Below are 21,087 nucleotides of genomic sequence, written 5' to 3' on the forward strand. Positions count from 1 at the left end.
TTGTGAAAGGGGTTTTTCATGCTGCCAAAATGGTACTATTACAGCCAAGAAGACACATTTTTTAAAGATATTTTAGGGCTTTTTTGCCTTTAATTGATAGGACAGATGTTTTAGTGTGACTTGCAGCAAAGGACCATAGGTTGGGATCTAATCCTTGACCCCTGCGGCAAAGAGAAAGCCTTTGTACATGGGGCGCCTGCGCTAGGTGAGCGAATGGGCGCCCTCAAAGTGACACCTTTTAAGGGGATTTAAATTGATCAGTTTATCTCAACTTTAATCCAATCCCAGTCAAGTTAATCTATAAAGCACATTTAAAAACTACACCAGTCAATCAGAGCGCTGTAAAGTCAAAAAATATTAAAACCTATTAAACCAACACAGGTTAACAAAGAGACCATTTAAGTACAGACACAAAGAGCAATTTAAAAGACAAAGGACAGTAGAAAAGCAACACTCACAATTTAACCATTGAATGTATTAGGAAACAGCAGAGTTAATTGCTGATTGATTAGGTAGAAACACCCATTGTTAGCACCTGATGTGGCTGGGTTTTACAGTACATTATGTCCTCTCTGGTTTACCTCAGGGTGATCGCTGTGTTCTGCCAGATGAGTGCCCATGTCACCACAATGGTCAACTTTACTACGGCAACGACACCATCACCAAAGACTGCAACACATGGTAATGTATGCAACTGTCTCATTGCATTTCATCCCTTTAACATTTAATTTCTCAACCATACTTCATTCATTCCTGCAGCGTGTGTAAGGAGCGCCGCTGGCACTGCACCCAGTCCGCCTGTGCCGGTGTGTGCGTGGCCACTGGTGACCCACACTATGTGACATTCGACGGCCGCTGCTACTCCTTCCTGGGAGACTGTCAATACGTGCTGGCGAGGGAGACCAGCGGTTTATTCAGTGTAACTGCGGAGAATGTGCCGTGCGGGAGCACCGGGGTCACCTGTACAAAGTCGGTCACCCTCAGCCTGGGAAATACTGTCATACATCTGCTGAGAGGTAGGAGAGATGGTGTTAAAGAAGAAGCAGAGACTGATTAGGATCAATAGGCACCACAGACAGTATTCTAGAAGATAGCTGCTCAGGTTAAGCTGTTTTGTCTCTTCATTAGGTAAAGCTGTGACAGTAAATGGGATGCCAGTTAGTCTACCAAAGTCTTACAGTGGCAGCGGTCTGACTTTGGAAAGAGCCGGCCTGTTTGTCTCCCTTTCATCTCGACTGGGGGTCACTCTGCTATGGGACGGAGGTAGGACACGCTCACATCAACTTCTGCAACCTTAATTGATCTCCCACTCAACCCTTTCATGTGTCAGTGCTAATGTTGTTGTCATTCCCCATGTTATCTCCAGGTATGCGTGTGTATGTGCGTCTGGCGGCCCACTTGCGTGGACGGGTCGGGGGCCTGTGTGGTAACTTTGATGGGGACACAGAGAATGACTTTACGACACGGCAGGGCATTGTGGAGTCTACGGCCGAGCTGTTTGGGAATTCCTGGAAGGTCAGCCCTTCCTGCCCTGATGTGGCAGACCAGGACCTCCGAGACCCCTGTGCTGTGAGTTCAATGCAGACACATGCACATTTGTGAAATCCAGTCATGATGATAAACTATCTTTTGCTCTCCCTTTCTCAGACACCCACATGCAAAGCAAACCAACTTCTCTCTTTGTGTTGTTCAGCTGAACCCCCACAGGATGACCTGGGCCAGGAAGAAGTGCGCAGTTCTGACTCAGGAGCTCTTCTCTCGCTGCCACCCTGAGGTGCCCTTCCAGCAGTACTATGACTGGTGTGTCTTTGATGCTTGTGGGTGAGTGACCGCGCTGCGAATTGAATTCTTAAAAGAAAAGAAATGTCGTCTACTATGTGCTTTATACGACAAGATGCTTCAGAGGGAAAGAAATGACTTTATTTCTCAGCATTTTTTGCCCAATGCACTGATTTAACAGGTATTCTTCAAAGCTCTCAGGACATTGCAACACGTGTATGTCCACTAATGTACAACATTTTGCTACCATCTCATGAGATTGTTGTGTGTAGCAGGCTGTATCACTAAACTTCATTCTATACATTCAGTGTTGTAGCATAAACAAGACTTTAAAGAAGTGAGGCCTAGACATGGAGTTGCACATTTGAGGGTTCGCTCGCGAGAGAGCCAAATAATTAGCACATCATGACAATTTGTGGTGTCTGACAAACAAACAGTATCAGCTGACACACCTACAGCTTTCCAATACACATTAGAAGATGTTTCCTGTCCCATTAGTACTGGTTTCCTGTTATTCAGACAATCAGCTCAGAGAACAATTGCTTCTCTTTACATAAGCAGATTTGGCCTGAATCAGCGCCAGATCGTAAAACTGAAGTCACGTCAGGATAATAAGTTTATGCCAGGGTTATGGACACTATATTAGCTTCTCTCACAAAAATAAGCTGCAAATAGGGGTCCCCTCTCAATAAACTCTACTGTGTGTACATGACACACTACTAATAACTGCTCAAAAGATCACACGACATTGCATCTCCTTGGGTCCTCAGCAATACATCTGCCTAGTGTGAAGTCGATCAGATGAACAGTTGTGGAGAAAGTTAAACAACAGATAGAGAGAGACTCCTTCCATTTTGGCTACATATTGGTATGTGGTCCACAAACAAGCAGAGCATCATCAGCATATTGGCAACAACTGCACAGGGTTCTTTTGAGTAGAGAGGATTTGAGTATATTTTCTGTCTTAAGTGTAAAGCATCCTACTCATCTTTTAATGCTCATATTTTACCATAACAGCATTCATTCATGTTCGTGTGTTTGTGTTGTAGCTGTGACTCAGGTGGGGACTGTGAGTGTCTCTGTACAGCCATTGCTGCCTATGCTGAAGAGTGTAACCGCAGAGGGGTCTCCATCCGCTGGAGGTCCCAGGAGCTCTGTCGTACGTCAAAGACACACTCATACAGTCAATCTATTACACTTTTAGTCCTGTCTTACTGTCTGCGTGTAACCGGTGTTTTCTGTCCTTATCTTGTTGTCTAATTTTGTTGTATTCTCCTTGTTTGTCTCATTCCTGCAGCCCTGCAGTGTGAGAACGGGCTGGTGTATGATCCCTGTGGTCCAGCTTGCTCTACCTCGTGTCCCAGTGTTCAGCAGAGTCAACACTCCCAGTGTGGCGTTCTCTCCTGTGTGGAGGGCTGCTTCTGCCCTGCCGGCACAGTCCAACACGGTAAACCAGATTAGCCAAAGTAATCCTGAGCCACCAAGGGTGATATACACTGTGGAGGAACATACTTATGTATTTACAGTAGTAGGATGTATCTCTGAAGATGAAACACATTTGTAAACAAATTAAACGTCAGATAGGATGCTACTTAAAAAAAAAACATACACGAGGAGCTTGTACACAAGCCTGTTTACTGCCTCATGTTACAAAGATGAAATTCCCCTTTGGGATTAATAAAGTGCAAACATAACTTTAATCAAACTTCACTTTTTTAAGATAAATAAAAGGTTTCTCTGGAAAAAAAGTATTGTGTATCCCTAAAAATGAAACGTGCACGTAAACAAAATTAAACATATGTTATTTGCATGCTAAATAACAAAATCACATTCCCCCAATCCCAAATGGATCCCTTACAGACTCGTTGACTCAAGCCCTAAACCCATCAGGTAAAGAGCTAACTTGACGGAGAACTGGGACACCACTTCCCCTCACGTGAACGCGCAAAACCAAGGGGAAGGGCCAAGAGAAGGGCTAAGGGGAAGAAATGGAATTGGTCCTAGGTCTGTAAGGGCTTAGGGCTTGAGTCAGCGAGTCTGTAAGGGATCCATTTGGGATTGGGGGATTATGTTATATTGGTAGAGGTACAGTACCGCGCAGGGCAACTTCAGAAAAATAATTTCAGCTTGGTAGCAGGTATCTGGAGGTGACTGTATTCAGCATGTGGATCAGTCCGGGGTTTTCCACTGTATATATGGGCAAAATATATTTCGTGCTGTGCAAAGCGACTGCATCTGTAATGAGATACAGTGTCATACGCTTCTCACACTCGGCTGCCTGCCTCTGTTTGAGGTGCTGAAATTAATTAGTCATGGTGCTGCCTTGCGCTGCCACAGACAGATGAACCCTTTAGTTCAGGACACATGATGAACTTTGCTGCCATTCTACCCTCAGGACAAGATATCAAATTTACAAACAACATGGCCTCAGAAGAATGTTTGTTGATTCTAATGCACCCATGGCCTTTCCTCTAGCACCACCCACAAAACAAACTTCCTTGCCGTACAACTGGTGAAGCTCCAAGAATAGCAGATTAGTCATTCTGTTTCTGCTCCACAGGGGACAGCTGTGTAGCTCCCATTCAGTGTCCATGTGAGTGGGAGGGCTCCATGTTCCCACCTGGAACTACCATCACTCAACACTGCCAGAACTGGTCAGTCAGTGTAAATGCTTATGAAAGAGTATTCCATTCATATTATCTATGTTAATGAAAGTCAGAGGGTTGTCTTTGCCTTTGTGTGTCCAGTTCCTGTGAAGATGGTTTGTGGCAGTGTGAGGGTGTGGCTTGCCCTCCTGCCCCACCTCCCTGTCTGGAATCAGAGTTCACCTGTGCTGGGGGGCGCTGCATCCCCTCCCAGTGGGTGTGTGACAATGAGGATGACTGTGGCGATGGTTCGGATGAGATCTGCCCATCCACCTGCTCTCCAGACCAGTTCCGCTGTACCAGCACACCAAGGTGAATCTAAACTCACTTTAGTGTATCGACACACAATTTCTATGTGTGGAGATTAGGAAGACAAATAAATAAGGGATAAAGATCAGCTACAATAAAGCAGCAACAAGGTCATAAACTCTATGACTCTTAGGAGGGCAGGCTTTGTTCGTCAGCCTCCAAAACTTTATTCCAGAGTGAAACATCTGGACACTTTTAATGGAGTGGATTCCCATGAAACGTGGTGAATGCATCCATGGTCTCCAGAGGACACACAGGCTTTTATCACAAATGTTTAGTATGTTTTCCTACGAAAAGTAAGACACCCAATTTTGTCTATAGCCCACGTATTTTGAAAGGCTGCAATCACATGACCAATGCTCTGACTGCGGTAAACAAGGAAGCAGTCTCGTGCTTGTAAGGATGTAGATTGGGACTTTCCTCTGGAGTTGTGTTTTTGGATCCGTGTGAACTTGATTGATTGAACTTTGAGTCATTTTCAGGGTACATCCTCACCATATTTGTTTTCCTACACCTAACCACAGTAACTTTATTTGCCTAAATCTAACCTCTGTAACTTTACGTTAATTACATAACTGTACATTAAGGATGTAATGTCAATCGCGGGGCGCAAATTCATAGGATATGATACAAACTGTTGTGCATGCATTCTTCGTAGGATATCATACAAACTATTCTATGAGAGTATGTTGGGATGAATCCTAATGACACCAACAGTCAAAATTTACACTTTAATTTAATACGGCAAGCTTGTAAAAATACTGATTGAATTCATGCAGCCATGAGGTCATAACCTTAGAGCAAGATCACAAATGTTAAAGGTCTAGTGTGCAGCATTTAGTGGCATCTAGTGGTGAGGTTGCAAATTGCAACCAACTGAAGCTTCTCCCATGGCCAATGCAAAAATGCAAAAAAGGCAAATGGCCCCATCCACAGCCAGTATTTGGTTTGTCCCTGGTGAGCTACTGTAGGCGAACTTCATGAAAGAGGAACTGCTCTGTATGTAGATATTAAACAGCTCATTCTAAGGTAATAAAAGCACAATTATTCTTAGTTTCATTCTTAGGGGATTATAAACTTATGAAAACATAGTTATGAGTAATATATTTAGTTTCAGCCAATATATCCACCTAAATCCTACACGAAGGACCTTTGAAACAGTTTTTATGTTAAGCTAAAATGCTAAATGTTTTAACAAGTGTATAGTTAGCATTCTAAAGCAGCAGTAGGAATATTTTGTTTGCATAATGTTGTCTGTTTGTGGAGATTCTTTCTTAAAGGCTTCACCTAGGCATGTAAGCAAAGTTTAGCATATCATTGTTAGCATGCCTGCATATTATCACACTAACCTTTTAACTGAAACATTACATCCACGCTACACCCCACAATGTTTAAGTGGAAATAGACATTTTATTTGCCTAAACTTATCAATGAAAATTATTGCTGATTGTACAATGAAATATATATATAATAATAATACGGTCATTGTTTAGTTTGGTTCCCTCTAACTCACCTTCACTCTGGACACGATCCCCTTGGAAAATGAAGGCTCGCTTTATTTATTAAAGGAAGTCAATCAACCATTGTGCAGCTAAAACAGGAAGAGGATAGTGCTTTTGTTTTGTAGCTATCAGAAGCTTTCCCCACTTACCAAAGAGTATCAGCATCAGTTCTCTGCAGTCACTATCCCCAGTAGTGGAAATGGTGGACGGTGGAACAATCAAAGTAATGCTGGACACTGTAGTAGTTACTTAGCTCTGAGGAAAACGATTGTCTTTGCGACAGCAGTGCCAGTAATAATATCACTTGGAAAATCTTTTTCCTCTTTAACCTGGTAATTCAAAAGCACATGCTAAACATCAGCATGCTGATTTCCAACAGTTGTTTTTCGCACTAACAATCTTTGCTGCTACTGTATGACGAAGTTCCTGTAGTAACTAAAGTGCACTGACCCTAACCTCCACAGTGGCCCATGTTTGAACCTGGCTCTGCAATGTGATGGCCACCCAGACTGTGCTGACCAATCAGATGAGGAGTTCTGTGGACCTGCCACCCCCACGGCTCTGTGCCCAGTGGGGGAGTTTCAGTGTGCCAATGGAAAGTGTCTTCCAGCCAGCCACGTGTGTGACGGACGGCTGGACTGCGGTTTTGCCGATGGGTCTGATGAGCAAGGTAATATATTACTCTCTCCCCAGCAATACACACCACATATAGTTTTATTTAAACAATTTAATGTTGTGTTTGCTGTGTTTTTACACATGAACTTACTCAAATGATTCCTGTATGGTGTGTTTGTTTTGTCGGTCCAGACTGTGGTGTGGTGTGTGATGAGGGGGAGTTCCTGTGTGCTGGAGGACGTTGCATTCTCTACCTCCACCGCTGTGACGGACATGACGACTGTGGGGACCTCAGTGACGAGAGGGGGTGTGTGTTCAGTTCTCCGGAATTTTGTTAATATGCTTTGCAGTGTTTGTTGTGTCATCTTGACACTTCTAAATGTTTTGGCTGGTTACAGGTGTGTGTGCGCACCAGGGGAGTTTCAGTGCCCTGGGGACCAGTGTGTCCCTGCAGACAGAGTGTGTGATGGACACAGAGACTGCCCCTCTGGAACAGACGAAGCTGTCTGTCTAAGTAAAGGTACAAATAAAAGTACAGCATTTAACTGTGTCAGTTGTGAGTTAAATACGTTTTCCCAAAGCGATCCTGCAGGGTTTGAATCAGTGATCAGATTTCATCCTCTCTGTGTGTGGCAGTGACCTGTGCTCCTGACCAGTTTGCCTGTAGTGACGGCACATGTATTGTCACCACCAAGTTGTGTGATGGAGCGACAGACTGTCCAGGTGGAGAGGACGAGAACAGAACCAACTGCTATGCTTTTATCACAACACCATCACCTGTCTCCCCAGGTACGCCCGCTTCAGATAATGCCAGTCATGATTTGGAGATATTTCTTTCAGTGTTCAGTGTTTTTCTGTACACTCTTGTTTCTCCAGCGTGTAGGTCCTACGAGTTCAGCTGTGCCACAGGTGGGCAGTGTGTGCCCCAGGCATGGCGCTGCGATGGGGAAACAGACTGTATGGATGGTAGTGATGAGCAGCATTGTGCCGCCCCCTGTGGCCCCGGTCAGGTTCCCTGCCTCAGTGGGGACCAGTGTGTGGACTACCAGCAGCTCTGTGATGGGACCCCACACTGCAGGGATGCCTCAGACGAGAGCATTGACAACTGTGGTGAGTTACTGTTAATTTATATGTGAAGACAATAAAATTTATATCATCAGGCAGCAAAAACAGACTTTGTCTAAAGACGTGTTCTTGGGTACTGACAATAATTCTGTCCCCTTAGGTTCCACTCGGATTCCTCCTTGTCCAGGCAGCTTCCTGTGTGACAACCGCACCTGTGTGAACATGTCGCAAGTGTGCAACGGCGTTCCAGACTGTCCACGGGGTGAAGATGAGTTGGTGTGTGGTGAGTTCTCACGAGATAAGAAGAAGAGAGGTGAGAGTGGATGCAAGGATAGATGCTGTTGTGCTCCATGACTGGATCATAGGGAATAGAAAAGAAGGGAGTAAGGGAAGCATAGAAAGGGAAATAAATTAAGGAAGAAACTTAAAGGGGAGTAAACTTCCCAGTCTGCCATATTGACAAATTTGATGGTGATGTATCTTTTAATCTGTGGTATATTTAATGATATTTTTGGAATCTTGCTCTGTCCAGATAAAACTGTGTCACCAGTGCCCCCTGGCAGGGAGAACACCACCTGCCCTGAATTCACCTGTATGGATGGATCCTGCGTCCCCTTTAACACGGTACATCTAATATTGCTATGATTACATTTTAAAGGAAAACATAAACCCCATATTTATTTAATTAACAGTCTTCTTGGTTAGCCATCAAAGGCGTGCACCATATACTGGTAAAACACATGAACCCTCCCTTTCGTCTACATTCCTGTTCACACACCCTGCTCTGTTATGTAGGTGTGTAATGGAGTGGCAGACTGCCCAGACTCCTCATTAGCACCACTTGGAGGTCCCACTGATGAGCAGGGCTGTAGAAGCTGGAGCTCCTGGGGTCCGTGGAGCCCCTGCAGCACCTCCTGTGGTACAGGCTCAATGAGCCGGCAGAGAACCTGCCCTCCAGGAGATCCACTGCACCAGTGTCGGGGGCAGGACCTCCAGAGGCAGCACTGCTTCAACACCACCTGCCCTGGTAAGGAGGTGGATATGAGGGAATAAACTGTTTCAAAATGTTGATGCATGGTTTAAAATCAAGCACTAAAATATGATGCTCTCTACTCCCCACTACAGTGGACGGTCAGTGGCTGCCATGGGTGAGCTGGTCGAACTGTTCCAGCGGTTGTGGTGGAGTGCAGGTCAGACACAGAGGCTGCATCCCTCCTCGCTACGGAGGGCGAGACTGTTCCCAGCTCCCTGGACCATCCAACCTACCCATGGAGATCAGTAAGAGCGGACTGTAAACAAAGAAATAAAACACTGAATTAAATGATACTGGAGATGTAATTGGTAGTGATGGCCAAATGAAGCCTCATGAAGCATTTTTTTATTTTCTAAGCCCACTAGATGGCGCTCATGGTTCAAAGAGAGAGGCTTAAAGAATGGCAATTCATTGTGCTTTCGACCTTTTCTTGAACAAAAAGTGCCATCTAGTGGGCTCATAAAATAAAAACAACGCTTCATGAAGCTTCATTTGGCCATCACTAGTAATTGGTCTAAAATCATTAGTTAGTACGGAAAGAAATGTCTCAGCCTTGTACAGTAATTGAGGAGGAAAGTGTTCACAAAAAATCCTCCAGAAGATAGCACTATTTTGTTGTTAGAAACTAGGTCAAATGAAAACTGATTTTCCGAAACCCCGACAGATAAGACTATAACTGTTTGCATGACTTGATTCGGGGAAAATACGCGAGACGAAACCGTTTTAGAACATTGCAGGGAAAAGTTGCAGTGGTGTGAACTGGCCAGTCTGAGCTCGACTCAAGATGGCCGATGTAGCCTGTTTATACTTGCCTTATCATGAATCTGTGGTCTGAACTGGGCTTCAGAATGATCCCTATGAAACAGGTATTCTGATCAAAATGAACAGTAACAAAGAAAGTGGGAATGCAAAGAACGTTTAAAAGATTTTAAAAAATGAACTTTTCTCCCTCCTGTCCTCTGTCAGAGCCTTGTCCAGATGATGGATGTGCCAACACCAGCTGTCCCACTGGGCTGGTGAGACACAGCTGTGCTCCCTGCCCAGTGTCCTGTGCCCACATCAGCAGTGGGACGACCTGTGATCCAGTAACACCCTGCTCCTCAGGTCAGTCAGAAGGAATCTGGAGTATCTTGTGCTCTAGAATGAATTGTTGCTTCTTCCCATTTTCAAATTGCCAAGTTAATTTTTTAAATCACAATCAATGTGTCTCACATGTCAGGTTGTTGGTGTCCCGAGGGCCAGGTGATGAGCCATACGCAACAGTGTGTGTTACCAGAGGAGTGTGTGTGTGAGGTGGCAGGTGTGCGCTACTGGCCGGGCCAGCAGATGAAGGTGGACTGTGAGATCTGTATTTGTGAGAGAGGAAGACCTCAGAGGTGCCAGCCTAACCCAGACTGCTCAGGTGAGTCAGACCAACATCAAATCCACACAGTTGGATTCTACCCACATACTGAATAGTCTGAGCAATCCCACAGCTGGGTTTGTAATCCTGCAGTGCACTGTGGCTGGTCGTCATGGTCTGAGTGGGGAGAGTGTTTGGGGCCCTGTGGTGTTCAGAGTGTCCAGTGGTCGTTCCGCAGCCCAAACAACCCGACCAAGCATGGAGACGGGAGAACGTGTAGAGGGATTTACAGGAAAGCGCGCCGGTACGTAGCCCTCTCCTACCGTTACTGTTTCTGCAACTCGACTTCTACACCACTGCACCTCTACTCATCGTATCCTTGGTCCCAATTGGATGATTCCTAAATATTCTGGTGACCCAGAATACATGCTCTCCACATGTGATCTTACCAGTTTTGTGCACATGAACATTTCTGACCAGCTTGCAATATTTAATTTACATTTTAATAATCCCTCGTGAAGTTACTTACACTGACAAGCTTTGTCCTCGCTGATCATCTGCACTACACCACTGTTAGAGGTAGCTCTTTGTCTTCGTGTGTAACGCCACATATGAGCAAACACATGCATTTCATTACTCCTGCATGCAGGTGCCAGACAGACCCCTGTGATGAGTGTGAGTACCAGGGTCAGTCCCATGCTGTGGGGGACAGATGGAGGTCAGACCACTGCCAGTTATGTCACTGTCTGCCCAACCTCACAGTGCAGTGTTCCCCCTACTGTCCGTACGCTGTCAGTGGATGTCCACAGGTAAGACGAGAATTGTGTGTGACTGCACTCATTGTATATGCTGCACATTACTATATTTGCACATTTATTTGAGTGTGTGACCGTGCACGCTGAAATCCCTCTGTCTTTAAATCTTATCTCCTGTAAACAGTTGAATCCACACACAGTGTCCCCGTCACAATCCACAGCCCTGCTTCCTCTGCATCCTTTGCTTCTCCTCTACATAGTTGTGTCCCGTAGCAACTCTACCACACGTGTGATTGAGTCAGACGTTGAATGTTGGTTTATTTGCGCAGGGCCAAAGCCTGGTGCCTGGAGAGGGAGACAGGTGCTGCTACTGCCGAGGTAAAGTCAGAACTTTTGTTCAGCTATCTGCGCTGAATAAATGTCTTCCTGTGAAGTAAAATGATTTGCACTCACCAGTTACACACGACTAACTGCACTCCATGGTTACTGATGGTGTCACTGAGAGATGGATAGGAAATATTATGTTTTTGTTTTGTTCCCAAACAATAATCCTTCTATTTTACAACACCTCTGTAGGAGGAAATGACACCATACTTGTGACAATCAGTCCTGTCACTGTGACCTCCAAGCCAGCAGGCGGCACTACACCTGTGGTTCCCACGTATCCACTTCCTCCTGGAGGTTTGTGTGTTCTTCATATGATCAATTGGTCGTCAGCTTCACAAGTAGGAGTTGAGAATTTTGGCTTTTTAGCATCTACAATTACCATCCAAAGGTTTGTCTATTTTCTCGTTTCCTTCTCTGTACAGATGAGTGTTGGTCTCCTCTGGGTGTTCAGACTCTCCCAGCCTCAAGTTTCAGTGCCTCGTCACAGCAGACTGGTCACCCCCCAGAGGCAGGTCGCCTCCATTGGTGGGACCCCCACAGTGACCTCCAGGTACACCAAGATGATAGATTTATATAACGGGACCAGACTTTATACCGTTCATCCTGACTGAATGTCCTTGAGCAAGCTGAATCCACACCAGCTCCAAGACTGCTGTTCTGTAGCCTGCACTCTGACATTTGAAAATGTAATGTTTCCCACAGTGTTAGGTAAAATTAATGAGTCAGGTTCAGTTATTTAAACCAGGGGATGATGACATTAGGAAACAATGCCTCTGACCGCTGAACGACTTACATGAGCTGGACCTGGTAGATTGGTAGATTTTGGAGTGCTCCTTTGATTTTCAATCCTTTACACTTTTATTTGTGGTATACAGTGTTTTCTCTGTTTCTTGGCCATGCTAACGACGTGGCTCAAGGGATGGCAATGTTGGTTGGTCGGTCAGTTGGCTGTTACATTGTCTCAGAATGAAATATTTCCACAGTTACTGAATGGATTTGGGACAAGCAATCAGGATAAAATTGAATGTCTTAGTTGATCCTCTGACTTTACCTCTAGTGTCCGCAGCAGTATTACACTTGACTTGACATCTAGATTGACATAAACTTTGGTACAGATATTCATGTCCCCCTCAAGATTAATAATCTCTTTTCTTCTGCATTATGAGGCCAGGTTTTTTAATTTGTCCAATACCTGCAAAACTAAAGCTAATATTAAAGTTACTGTAATTATTTCCAGCTTGTAATATTCACCTCAAGTTCCAAGTCATAATTACAACTTACAACTTTTCCTCTGAATGCTGTGATTTATCCAACACGGCACCTACTAATGTTAATATAGAAATCATTTAGTGTAATTAAATCCAAATGTAATGGATACGTTGTTATATTCTCAAGACACAGTATTTAAAATCTTATCATCACCAAGTCTGTATTTAAGCCAGAGATAAACTTACGTTTTAACCATTTATTTGCACAAACAACTGGCTGAGCCATGAAGGTAATTGTTCACGTACTTGCCTATGTACTACACGGGTTAACTGAGGATTACACAAGGGGCACACCAGTGAACTGAGACCGTGTAGAACATCCAGATTTGCATGACTTTAATAATAAATATTGCCAAACTTCCTGGCAGAAAGAGCGTCAGCAGCGCCATCATAGATGGAATGTTAGACGCCTGAATCAAGCATGTTGTGACAAAGGCAAGTATGTATGTTACACTGCCCCTATCGCTCATGTACGTACTTTCATCCTGCGTATGCGTAGCATTTCCGAAAACAGGCAGAACCAATGTCCCAAACAGATGCAGGATACGTGAGGAAGTTTGTAACATGGAATTTTCCCCAAGCTTGCCATCCTGCTTTAACATCTACATGACGTCTTATGTACAAAACATTTATCTGCAGGGCTGGAGCCCAGAACCTGAGGAGTATAAGGATCTACCACAGCGGAGTCCTGAGGGACGCAGTAGCAACACACAAAGCCCGTACATACAGATAGACCTGCTGAATCGATACAACATCACTGGTAAACATTTACACAAATGCCTTAGAACAAGCTCTGATTGAAATGCTGGTTTACTCAATGTGAGATTATGTGCTGTATATCAGTAAAATAAATAAAATGCTTTCCATCCTCCTCTAGGTGTGCTCACCCAGGGTGGTGGTGTGTTCGGCACATTCGTGTCCAGCTTCTACCTCCAGTTCAGCCAGGATGGCAGACAGTGGTACACTTACAAGGAGCTTGTTACTGATGCCCGGCCCAGAGCCAAGGTCAGACCTCAGACCAAGTCTATGCAACTTTTCCATCATACACAGTGAACGCCAACTGCTATTGCTTTTTTATGTTTTTGAGTTGTCTGCCATGTGTTCTGGAGGCATTAAACTCTGAGGTGGTGTTCTAGTTCAGATGTTGAAACTGATGTGTTGCCATTCTCCCTCCAGGTTTTCTATGGTAACCATGATGATCGAGGGGTGGCAGAGAGCAGACTGGACAGGATGGTGTCGGCCCGGTTTGTCCGTCTGCTCCCACACGACTTCCAGAATGGCATCTACCTGCGGCTCGAGATCATGGGCTGTGGAGATGGTAGGTGGAAATTTTGACTGTACTTTGCTGGTGTTACGTGATTTTGTGAACAAATGCGATTATAAAATGCTTTCCTCTCCTCCAGGTGACCACTGGTTGACGACCCCCACTCCTCCCTCCCAAGTCTCCCCACCAGGTGGCTGCAGAGAGAAGGAGTTCCAGTGTAAAAACGGGCGCTGTGTGCCTGCTGGTCCACTGGGAGTTGTCTGTGATGGAGTCAATGACTGTGGGGATGGATCAGATGAAATGTACTGTGGTGAGTGTTCCAACCTAACACACCTGAGTTTCATTTATTGTACTGTATAAGAAGTTATTTCTGGGATGTGGTGGAAAAGAAACCTGCTCAGGTTGTAGACTGTTCGCCATTTTTAATCTAATCTTTGATCCTGGTGCTTTTAAGTAGTGATGGCCAAATGAAGCCTCATGAAGCATTTTCTTTATTTTATGAGCCCACTAGATGGCGCTTTTTGTTCAACAAAAGGTTGAAAGCACACTGAACTGCCATTCTTTGAGCCTCTCTCTTTAAACCATGAGCGCCATCTAGTGGGCTCAGAAAATAAAGAAAATGCTTCATGAGGCTTCATTTGGCCATCACTACTTTTTAGCTTTCTTAAAAAGGCTTTGTAAGTCACACATACCAAAACTGAATATAGAAATCGCTCCCCACGTGCAGGTACGCAGCCGTCCCCTACAACCATCAGCTCACGCAGCTGCCCTGCTGGTCAGTTCTCCTGCCCCCCACCAGGGGGCTGCATCGAGGTATGGCAGCGCTGTGACGGGATCCCCCACTGTCCCAAAGGAGAGGATGAAACTGGCTGCCATTCCCATGAAAACATCACTACCCAGTCCGACAGGTAGAGGGCATCTTTAACAACATTTATATTTGATAAATCATGTTAATTCACATCCTCGTCTTTCATTCTTTCTGGATGTTGTGAAGTAAACAAGAGGGATTTTAAGTATCTGAATTATTGTTCATTGCTAATTTACAGGCCATACACACCCACCCCTGCTCCTCTCAGGACTCCATCCAAGGCAGCTGTCACTCATCCTGCAGTAACACCTACGGTAAGAGGACACATCTGTATTCACTATTTTATTGTCTGAGGAATTCATTTTGAAAGGGTACAAGACAGGGCTGCACACCTAGAAACGCTTGCAAACTTAAAAAAGAGGATTACAGGTGTTAATATCTCTACATATCAATATGTGCTTAATTTATTTTCTAATGTATTTACAGGATGGGGGCCCAGGATATCGTGGTGAGTGTTAAATGCAGTTTAGATGGCTACATTTTCTGTAGACTTTTGTGTCTGTTGATTTTATCTAAAGAATTAAAATATTAGTGAAGACCAGATGCTTTAAAATGTTGTGTTTGAGGTGTTCAGTTTGCCAAACTGACGCTGTAAGAGGGTGATAAAATTCAACATATTCTTCAGGCATCTGCTCCTCTCCTCTTGGACTGGAGGATGGGAGGATTCGATACGGTCAGCTGACGTCATCCTCACATCGGGAGAACAACCCCGCTGATGCTGGACGACTAAACATCGTCCCGAATGTGTGAGTGATCTGATCTTTGTATCGTTGTCGCCCCTAAAGCAAACACCAGTGTAAAAGACTTTTGAATTATAACATGAATGAAATACAAAGCATCCAGAACAGTAAGAAATCATATCATCATCTGTGCAGTCAGGTTATGGAGCCTGGATGGAGCCCTGTACCTTCAGATCCCCAGCCATATCTTCAGGTGGACTTCCTGGAGCCCACATGGGTGTCAGGCGTGGTGACCCAGGGCAGTGAACGCATGTGGGGTTACCTCACTAAATACCGCCTCGCCTTCGCCCTGCACAGCAGCCTCTTCACAGACTACACAGAGGATGGGAAGCCGGGTGGCCCTGCCAAGGTATTTATCCTCGTATGATGAACTGCTTCATGAATGTGTTCACACATGGTGGAGAAAAATAAAGATCAGATACATGTGCTCATGTGCAAGTGTCCTCATGGTTGTGCTGTAGGTGTTTGAGGTGCGGATGGTGGGCAGGACTCCTGTGACCCGCTGGCTCAGCCGGCTGGTCAGAGCTCGTTACCTGCGCATCATCCCTGTGGAGTTCAGACACACCTTTTACCTGCGTGCTGAGATCCTCGGCTGCAGAGGAGGTGAGATGCATAACGAAATGATAACACTCTTGTATACTTTATTTGTAACACAGAACTAATGCTGGGATGTTCAGCCTACTTCACACCAGCGTTAATATGAATCAACTTTTCCTCCTGCTACTATAGATGAGCTGCTAACACCCAGCAGTGTGACCACATCTCCCTCTGGTGGTGGGATAGTGACTGTGCAGCGTTGTAAGCCGGGTCAGTTTGCATGCCAGCACAGTGAGGAGTGTGTCTCTGTGTCTGTGCTCTGTGACGGTCGACCAGACTGTAAGGACCACTCCGACGAGATCAGCTGTGGTGAGAGCTGGTGATAGTTGGTCGTGTATATTTTCAATCTTCTTTTGAGTCGTGCCTGAACACCAAGTTTTAGTCCTCTTACATGTTTACAAGTGAATAAATTGCCCCATTGCTAAGTCCCGCCCCCCTTGGTAACTGTACCTCTGTTAAAATGATGTCAGTCAGTCAGTTATATTCCAAAGAAAATAATCACAAATTTCCGAGAGGAGCGATGTAGACCGAAAGAATTTCATGTGACAGTTTAGTCAGAAAAATATGCAGCACCTCTCTGCTCCATTTTCCTTGATCCATGTCTGTCTTTGCTTACGTCTCCTTCTCCTCATCCTCTTCTTCAGGAACGGCTCCAACCAGAGGCTCTCCAGGGCTGCACAACCAGACCAGCTCCACTGGGGCTCCAGGTTTCCATGGTGAAAGTACAACCGGTGCCCCAGGCCTCCATACCACCAGGTCCCAAGGTGGCCTTCCTGGTGTGGCCAGCCCAGGGGTCACAGGTCAGACTGGACAGACGACAGCCGCAAGTGCAGGTATAATCCGCTGCTTATTTTGTCTTCCTTTGTTGAATGTGTCTGTTTGCAAGTCACTTAAGACCATTTATTTTCTTAGGGGTCACCACAGGTCAGCCTGGACTGCATCTCACTACCACTCTTGATGTTGGAAAACCTGGGTTGCAAACTACGGAAGGTGAGAGACAGCTATCATACAACCATACAGGACTCACTGATTAACACTTTATACGTAACAGTCTAATATTATAACCTTGATTTCATTTTTATTTACAGCCCCATGGGTCGCTACAACCCCCCATGATGGTGGTCTACCCAGAGTGCTTTGCGTGGAGGGCCAGTTTGTGTGCCGGTCTTTTGGCTGTGTCGACTCGGCACAGGTGTGTGACGGCAGAGAGGACTGTTTGGACGGTTCAGATGAAGAACGCTGCGGTATGTCAACAGGCAGAAGAGTGGAAGTTCCAAAGAATGAAAATATGATTATTTCAATCATGGAAATACTGTAAATGTATAAGAAAAATAATAGTTGATGTGTTATTCCAGGAAAAACTCCCATGTAAGTTGAGTAAAGTTCTGTCATTGTGTTCTCGTCTCCTCAGGCACCACAGCCAGCCCAGTAGTGACACCACAGCGCCCCCTGGTGCCCAGCCCCTGCTCTCCCAAGCAGTTTTCCTGTGCCAGTGGTGAGTGCATTCACCTGGACCGCAGGTGTGATCTACAAAAGGACTGTGTGGATGGATCAGATGAGAAGGACTGTGGTAAGATATAAGCCTACCTTGAAAGTGGAAATAAGACAAAACAAAAGAGGAAAATATTTTTGCTACATTTGTTTCCTCCTCCTCTCCTCCAGTCGACTGCATCATGTCCCCGTGGACAGCGTGGAGTGCGTGCAGCGTGTCCTGTGGTCTCGGCTCCTTATTCCGGCAGAGGGACATACTCAGGGAAGCGCTGCCCGGAGGGGCCTGTGGCGGAGCTCAGTTTGATAGTCGGGCCTGTTTCCCTCGAGCATGTCCAGGTCTGTTCTCTGAACCTGAAGTCAAACACGACACATCTTCCACAAGTACCAGCTCTCTGATTTAATGTCATCTTTTCTTGTAGTTGATGGTCACTGGTCACAGTGGACAGAGTGGTCAGAGTGTGACGCTCAGTGTGGAGGTGGTGTCAGGCAGAGGAACAGAACCTGCTCTGCTCCTCCACCCAAGAACGGCGGGCGGGACTGTCAGGGCATGACCCTGCAGAGCCAGAGCTGCAACAGCCAGCCGTGCACCAAAGACACCGGCACACAGACAGGTGCTCAGTCTCTCAGACTATACATCTGTTGTTGGTGTTTGAAGTCTTAAGTTATTCTCCTCGCCTTGACCACACTGATTATGGCATCGCTGCATGATTAAGTATGTAAACTGTCTCTTCTCTGATTGGTTGTTCAGGCTGTGTCAACAGCATGGTGCTGGTGACTGAGGCAGACTGCCAGGCTGGGAGGGTGGAGCCATGTCCTCCAACCTGCTCACATCTCAGCTTGACCAGCAACTGCAGTGGAGCATGTATACTGGGTAGGACGCACAGGAGGTGATGGGGTGTCATTTTGGACCCATAGAATGATCTCATTGTTTGCTTTATAATGTCATGTAGATACGAGAAGTTGAGGTCATTTTGGGTACATATCTGAGACCTAATTCAGTATCCATGATTGCATGTAACGTGAGACATGGTATTGCCCCTGTTTTGGGTTAGTGTTGCCAAAACCAATCAGGCCTCATGCTGTCAGACTTACATTAAGTTGACTAAATATCAGCATTGAATAATTTCCTGGACATTTCCAGTCGCACTAAATAAAATGCTCCGTTATCTTTTAATTGTCTGATTGTGATTCAGCAAGTTGGCATTTTTATAAACTCCACAAACCTGTACTGAAGCTTCGAGAACAGTAATAGCTCACTGAGGCTCATTTCTGTGGAGCTAAAATGCTGATTAAGACTAATTCTGTCTTCTCCAGGGTGCCGCTGTCCCGATGGTCTTTACCTTCAGGACGGGCGATGTGTGAATGCCAGCCAATGTGTGTGTCTGTGGGACGGTGAGATGCTGCAGCCAGGACAGACGGTCAGCAGGGACCAGTGCACCACATGGTGGGAGACACAGATAGATTTATTTGTTTGTTTTTCACTTTGAGAGCGAGCCTGTTTTTTATTACTGATGTCATTTTATAAAATGCCAATGAACTCAAATTTAACTTGACTTCAAAAAATATTTTTACTTTATTTTTCATGTCATAATGTTTTGTCTGAAGACGTGTCATATTTTTCAGTTGCTCTATTTTAAATCACACTCAGGTTCTTCCAAGCAGTATCTTGGACCACCTGACTGCTGCCTTAGTGTCTAAAAAGCAAATCTGACTGTAAAAAACGAAGCTAATAGAAATACATATTTCTCTCCCATCAGTGTGTGCAAAGATGGAAAAGTAGCCTGTGACACCTCCCGTTGTGCAGCCACCTGTCACTGGTCAGGCTGGTCGTCATGGTCACCATGTGATGTGACCTGTGGTCTGGGGCTCCAGCAACGCTACAGGTGAGCTTGTTTAATTCAAACTCAAATTGTAAAGCACCGTACCTCTGCCTCGTAACACTTTCTACAAGACTCATTTTCACAACAGGAGTGTGATAATATTAAATTTTATCAATGATTCTGTTCTTAATCTGTACTTATTTTCTCTGCTTGCTTTCTCTTCTACACTCTCATTCACATTTTAGATGCTTGCATCATATGTTCCTTTTAAATTTTTGGTTTGCATTTGTTTTAAGAATCCTAATTTGCTGTTTTCACTGCTGTATCATTTACTTTTCGTTGCTGCAACAATCTAGTTTCCCCACAGGTTTTGTTACTGTAACTTCAGTCCCACTTTTATATCATGCATCAACCCTCTGGAGTCGACGGACGTGCCCGTGCATCCAAATCACATGACCGATTTAAGATGACATAGCAGCAAGACGCAGGCTCGCTGAGTCTCTGTTTTAGCTTGTGTCGAAAGTGCGAACTTCCAACTATATACCAGGTTTGGTTTTAGGTGCAATGTGTTAATACAGTATGTCAAAATGAAAAAATAACTGTAAAGTCACACAGGTGAGATTATGCTGAAACAAATGACACCAAACAAGGCAAGGTAAACAGTTTTTAAGGTGAAATTTAAAGGTAAAATCAAAAGTTATACCCTTGACCCCAAAGGGTTAATGCACTTGTTCTGCACTGATGGTGTTTGACTGCTCACACACCACCCTTTAAATTTGACCAGGAGTCTTTATGCCTCGACTTTGTCTCCTCAGGTCTCCAGTGAACCCGGCTGGAGCAGTCAGAATCCAGCCCTGTCCAGGAGACTCCTCAGAGGCCCGCCGCTGCTCCAACCCCTGCCTACCTGGTACACCAACTCACATTAATGTCACACTGTGTGGTTTTACCTTGTTTTTCAGGGAGTTCTTTTAAACACAAGCTTCTCAAAGACTTTTTTATTTGTCACCTAATATTTAATCTAACAAATCCTGTGTGTATGGGTCAAAAATGATGGTGATTAGATGTTACACTAAAATGAATGTATGTAATAAATGAAAAGCTGCTTATCCTTTCTTTGTTAATAACATGGATATCAAAATGTGTAGCTACACCAAGCTAGTAAATGGGACTGGGTGTTTAATTTAAGTTTTATGGTAAACCTGTCTTTGAACACTTTGATGCAAGTCTCAGGTCACTATCCTAGAATCACTTGCATACTCATTATCATATGATGTCTGTGTCCTCATCTCTTCCAGTGCTACCAGATGGAGTCTGGAGTAAATGGACCGGCTGGTCAGAGTGCAGTAAGACATGTTTCAACCACGTCGACGATGTTGGAATCCGACGACGATTCCGCAGCTGCAACCACACGCTCGCAGCTTTCAACCAAGCGGACACACACTCCGCCTGCGAGGGAGACAGTGAGGAGCAAGAGCCTTGCAACACTGTGCGCTGTCCAGGTATTACAGACGCAGACACACACACAGAAACCACAAGTTCTCTGTTCCCTCCGCTCTCCACAAATGATGTGTTAGGAAGACAACTGTCTGAAAAGCTGATGCTAGATG

The 21,087-nt window shown here is 45.0% G+C and overlaps 1 protein-coding gene across 1 annotated transcript in view; it reads left to right on the plus strand.

The window, feature by feature from the left end:
* The window catches only part of sspo (SCO-spondin), a 104,017-nt gene that overhangs the window by 18,457 nt on the left and 64,473 nt on the right, over positions 1-21,087 (plus strand). The window contains exons 20-66 of the mRNA XM_078162982.1: positions 587-681; positions 760-1,016; positions 1,129-1,263; positions 1,367-1,569; positions 1,694-1,821; positions 2,829-2,938; positions 3,077-3,226; positions 4,340-4,433; positions 4,527-4,736; positions 6,700-6,905; positions 7,043-7,157; positions 7,249-7,370; positions 7,487-7,639; positions 7,727-7,960; positions 8,076-8,198; positions 8,448-8,539; positions 8,711-8,942; positions 9,041-9,193; positions 9,915-10,052; positions 10,168-10,350; positions 10,444-10,594; positions 10,940-11,099; positions 11,375-11,423; positions 11,622-11,726; positions 11,855-11,982; positions 13,340-13,460; positions 13,578-13,705; positions 13,877-14,018; positions 14,104-14,274; positions 14,692-14,872; positions 15,011-15,086; positions 15,259-15,280; positions 15,458-15,578; positions 15,708-15,921; positions 16,034-16,175; positions 16,302-16,478; positions 16,814-17,002; positions 17,082-17,159; positions 17,258-17,413; positions 17,581-17,739; positions 17,832-17,996; positions 18,080-18,271; positions 18,409-18,531; positions 18,975-19,104; positions 19,418-19,543; positions 20,296-20,387; positions 20,776-20,979. Of these exons, the coding sequence (XP_078019108.1) occupies positions 587-681; positions 760-1,016; positions 1,129-1,263; positions 1,367-1,569; positions 1,694-1,821; positions 2,829-2,938; positions 3,077-3,226; positions 4,340-4,433; positions 4,527-4,736; positions 6,700-6,905; positions 7,043-7,157; positions 7,249-7,370; positions 7,487-7,639; positions 7,727-7,960; positions 8,076-8,198; positions 8,448-8,539; positions 8,711-8,942; positions 9,041-9,193; positions 9,915-10,052; positions 10,168-10,350; positions 10,444-10,594; positions 10,940-11,099; positions 11,375-11,423; positions 11,622-11,726; positions 11,855-11,982; positions 13,340-13,460; positions 13,578-13,705; positions 13,877-14,018; positions 14,104-14,274; positions 14,692-14,872; positions 15,011-15,086; positions 15,259-15,280; positions 15,458-15,578; positions 15,708-15,921; positions 16,034-16,175; positions 16,302-16,478; positions 16,814-17,002; positions 17,082-17,159; positions 17,258-17,413; positions 17,581-17,739; positions 17,832-17,996; positions 18,080-18,271; positions 18,409-18,531; positions 18,975-19,104; positions 19,418-19,543; positions 20,296-20,387; positions 20,776-20,979 (6,835 nt within the window). The remainder of the gene's footprint in view (positions 1-586; positions 682-759; positions 1,017-1,128; positions 1,264-1,366; positions 1,570-1,693; positions 1,822-2,828; positions 2,939-3,076; positions 3,227-4,339; positions 4,434-4,526; positions 4,737-6,699; positions 6,906-7,042; positions 7,158-7,248; positions 7,371-7,486; positions 7,640-7,726; positions 7,961-8,075; positions 8,199-8,447; positions 8,540-8,710; positions 8,943-9,040; positions 9,194-9,914; positions 10,053-10,167; positions 10,351-10,443; positions 10,595-10,939; positions 11,100-11,374; positions 11,424-11,621; positions 11,727-11,854; positions 11,983-13,339; positions 13,461-13,577; positions 13,706-13,876; positions 14,019-14,103; positions 14,275-14,691; positions 14,873-15,010; positions 15,087-15,258; positions 15,281-15,457; positions 15,579-15,707; positions 15,922-16,033; positions 16,176-16,301; positions 16,479-16,813; positions 17,003-17,081; positions 17,160-17,257; positions 17,414-17,580; positions 17,740-17,831; positions 17,997-18,079; positions 18,272-18,408; positions 18,532-18,974; positions 19,105-19,417; positions 19,544-20,295; positions 20,388-20,775; positions 20,980-21,087) is intronic.

The sequence above is a fragment of the Epinephelus lanceolatus genome, chromosome 20 (genome assembly GCF_041903045.1).
Source record: "Epinephelus lanceolatus isolate andai-2023 chromosome 20, ASM4190304v1, whole genome shotgun sequence".
Lineage (NCBI taxonomy): Eukaryota > Metazoa > Chordata > Actinopteri > Perciformes > Serranidae > Epinephelus > Epinephelus lanceolatus.